Below are 2,737 nucleotides of genomic sequence, written 5' to 3' on the forward strand. Positions count from 1 at the left end.
TTACAATTGTCAAATACAATTTCAATTGCTATAATAATCCTTTTGTACATGGACAGTACAGGTCATTTACCAAATATTTTAGGATGAAATATTTGATAATGCAGAAGTCTGATCATCTGACACACATAACAAGATTGATAAACATAGATACACATGCATTTAAATTGAAAATTTACTCTTAACTAGTTAAAACATCACCCTTTACAAACTGAATATTTAGTATAACCTCTATAACTATACCCAGGAAACAATCAAATTGACAAAGTGAACCAAACCTCTCAAACAACACCCAGTGAGCAATTATTATCTAAACCAGTCGTATAGACAACCTAGAGGGAGCTAATAAGACCATGAAACTCCTAATTAAAGGCAAGTTTTCAGTCACAAACAAGGGAGAGCCACAAGTTCTGCGCTTCCAGACATGGACAGTCTAGGTCCTTCAGTCATATCCAAATCCCCTTCCACGCTCCACTCAAAGTAGTGAAAGAGTTGAGCCGAAAAAAGGTTCATATGCACGATGGCCATGTTGGCCCCCAGGCATCGTCTTCTTCCTACCACAAATGGCAACATATCAAACCACTCCTTGTCCCTCACAAGATCCACATCTCTCCCCATAAACCTCTCCACAGCGGTGATGATCAGCAGGAATTAAATATTCCCCAACTCTGCAATCTTCTGTGGAAGCAGCAAGGGTAGACTTGGGTTTTTAATCAGCAAACTCATTACAACACAATGCAAATATCTCTGCCACAATCCTTGTTCACCATACTTTCTCTGCCCTCTACCGATACGATTTCTTCCTGCATTTTCTTTGCCACTCTAGGGTTAATAATCAACAAAATCATCAGCCAACCTAACGTCATGGAAGTCGATTCAACCCTGGCTACAAGCATCTCCTAAAAATACAACATGGTTATGTTAGATCAATGGGAAAATAAAATATAATATACTACCGGTTTAGTTGATTGTAAAGGTAAATATGTACAAAGACTTCCTTAGCCATGGTAGAAGAAGAAACCACAACTATTGGTGCTCGGCTGGCGAAAACGATATCGTGAGTTTTCAAGAATTCCTTAGCCATGGTAGAAGCAGATGTAGAAACCATTTCAGTGATAATAATGTATGTCCTAAAAGTGTTTTGGGAGGGCTTTGCATTTGGTTTGTTTCCATTTAAGTCAGGATGGATTCCGAAGGTGGCCCATCTGGTACTTCAAGGAAAGGATAAGAAAGTGCAAGGAAAGGAAAAGATGTGATTGGGAGATCATCAAGTGTTGGCCCAGCTAAAAATGTCAATGGAAGCTAGGGATGTAAGCTGTGGTCAGATCAAATTACAATGCACAAGAGATCTCATTTCTTCGGACATTCAACCACAACCAAGGAAAATTCGAGCATTGTGGAATGTCACATTTCAGGAGAAATCTAACTGAATTTCCTACTCAATATTTCTGTCCTACTGCTTGTTTGTCAGAGTCAAGAAATTGTAAATAATCTTTCAATTCCTTTGAATTAAAATACCCCAGAGACATGTTAAGCAATTGCCACTAATCATTCAATTCGTTAATTTGGATTAAAATGCTCCAGAAGAAAAGGGGAATTCGGTTGAATTAAAATCCTCCAAAGACACGTCAAACATGTTCTCCCAAGGCATTTGACTTATTGTTTTCTTGAAATAAATTTTGCCAATGTTTATAATTGAATTGATTCGTTCTCTCGTTATAACCGTCGTCATCACCTTCCCTATAAATAAAAGAAATTATTTTTGTTTGTGTAGGAAGGATGGGTAATTTGTTTTATTTACAAGACGGTGATGATGTTGGTTATAACGAGAGAATGAATCAGTTGAATTATAAACTTAGGCAACTTTATTGAACATGTTTGACATGTATTTGGAGGATTTTAATCCAAATTAACAAATTGAATATTATTGAAAATTTCCTGACATGTCTCTGGGGGATTTTAATTCAAGGGAATTGAAATATTATTTGCAATTGCTTGACTCTAAGAGACAAGCAGTAGGGCAGTAATATTGAGCAGGAAATTCACTTGAATTTCTCCTGGCTTGTGACATTCTGCAAAGAAATGCTCGAATTTTCCTTGATTGTGGTTGAAAGTCTAGTGCACGCCTAAGAAATGAGATCTCTTGTGCATTGTAATTTCATATGACCGCAGCTTATATTCCTCGCTTCTATCAACATTTTCAGGTGGGCCAACACTTGATGATCTCCAAATTGCATCATTTCCTTTCCTTGCACTTGTAGATCCCTTCCTTGAACTATGAGATGGGTCACCTTCAGAATCCATCATGACTTAAATGGAAACAAACCAGATGTAAGTCCCTCCCAAAAATACCTTTGGCTCATACATTATTATCACTTCTTTCTTTCTTTAGCTATCCTTTGATTAGCTACTTCTGTCAAAAATGGTGACATGATTCTCCCAATTAAATTGACTCTAATTCTCATGTCACAAATTGTTATAAAATTTTCTTAACTAGGCCCTGATACCAATTGTAAAAATCCACAACAACTTTAATACACTTTGTGAAAGGTGGATGGACAAAATAAACTAAAAAATAGAAAAATACTCAAGATGTTGCAGCACTAATATATTTCATGAACCATATTGTCCATATCAATACTATTACAAGATGCCTCTATTTATAGAGGTCTTAGATCATTTCTTGAAACATCTAAGTTAGCCGACATAGGACAAACAAAATTTTCTAGAACTGTCTAAA

At 36.4% G+C, this 2,737-nt stretch overlaps 1 protein-coding gene across 1 annotated transcript; it reads right to left on the minus strand.

The window, feature by feature from the left end:
- Positions 1-381: 381 nt before the first annotated feature.
- Positions 382-1,105, minus strand: LOC149562962 (cytochrome P450 71AU50-like). The gene is made up of 3 exons (XM_089828042.1): positions 986-1,105; positions 727-896; positions 382-619 (listed from the first exon to the last, which is right to left on the minus strand). Exons 1-3 carry the CDS (start codon positions 1,103-1,105, stop codon positions 382-384), a joined length of 528 nt encoding a protein of 175 aa, XP_089684168.1.
- Positions 1,106-2,737: the final 1,632 nt, after the last annotated feature.

Source organism: Cupressus sempervirens, chromosome 4, assembly GCF_028749045.1.
Source record: "Cupressus sempervirens isolate cs-2001-9-10 chromosome 4, ASM2874904v1, whole genome shotgun sequence".
Lineage (NCBI taxonomy): Eukaryota > Viridiplantae > Streptophyta > Pinopsida > Cupressales > Cupressaceae > Cupressus > Cupressus sempervirens.

Excerpts from the sequence above, each read along its gene's own strand:
- LOC149562962 (XM_089828042.1), bottom strand. The coding sequence starts at position 1,105 with ATGGTTTCTACATCTGCTTCTACCATGGCTAAGGAATTCTTGAAAACT. Across the intron at positions 897-985 it reads CCATGGCTAAGGAAGTCTTT|GAGATGCTTGTAGCCAGGGT; the intron begins GTACATATTTAC and ends TTGTATTTTTAG. Across the intron at positions 620-726 it reads AGAGATATTTGCATTGTGTT|GTTTATGGGGAGAGATGTGG; the intron begins GTAATGAGTTTG and ends CGCTGTGGAGAG.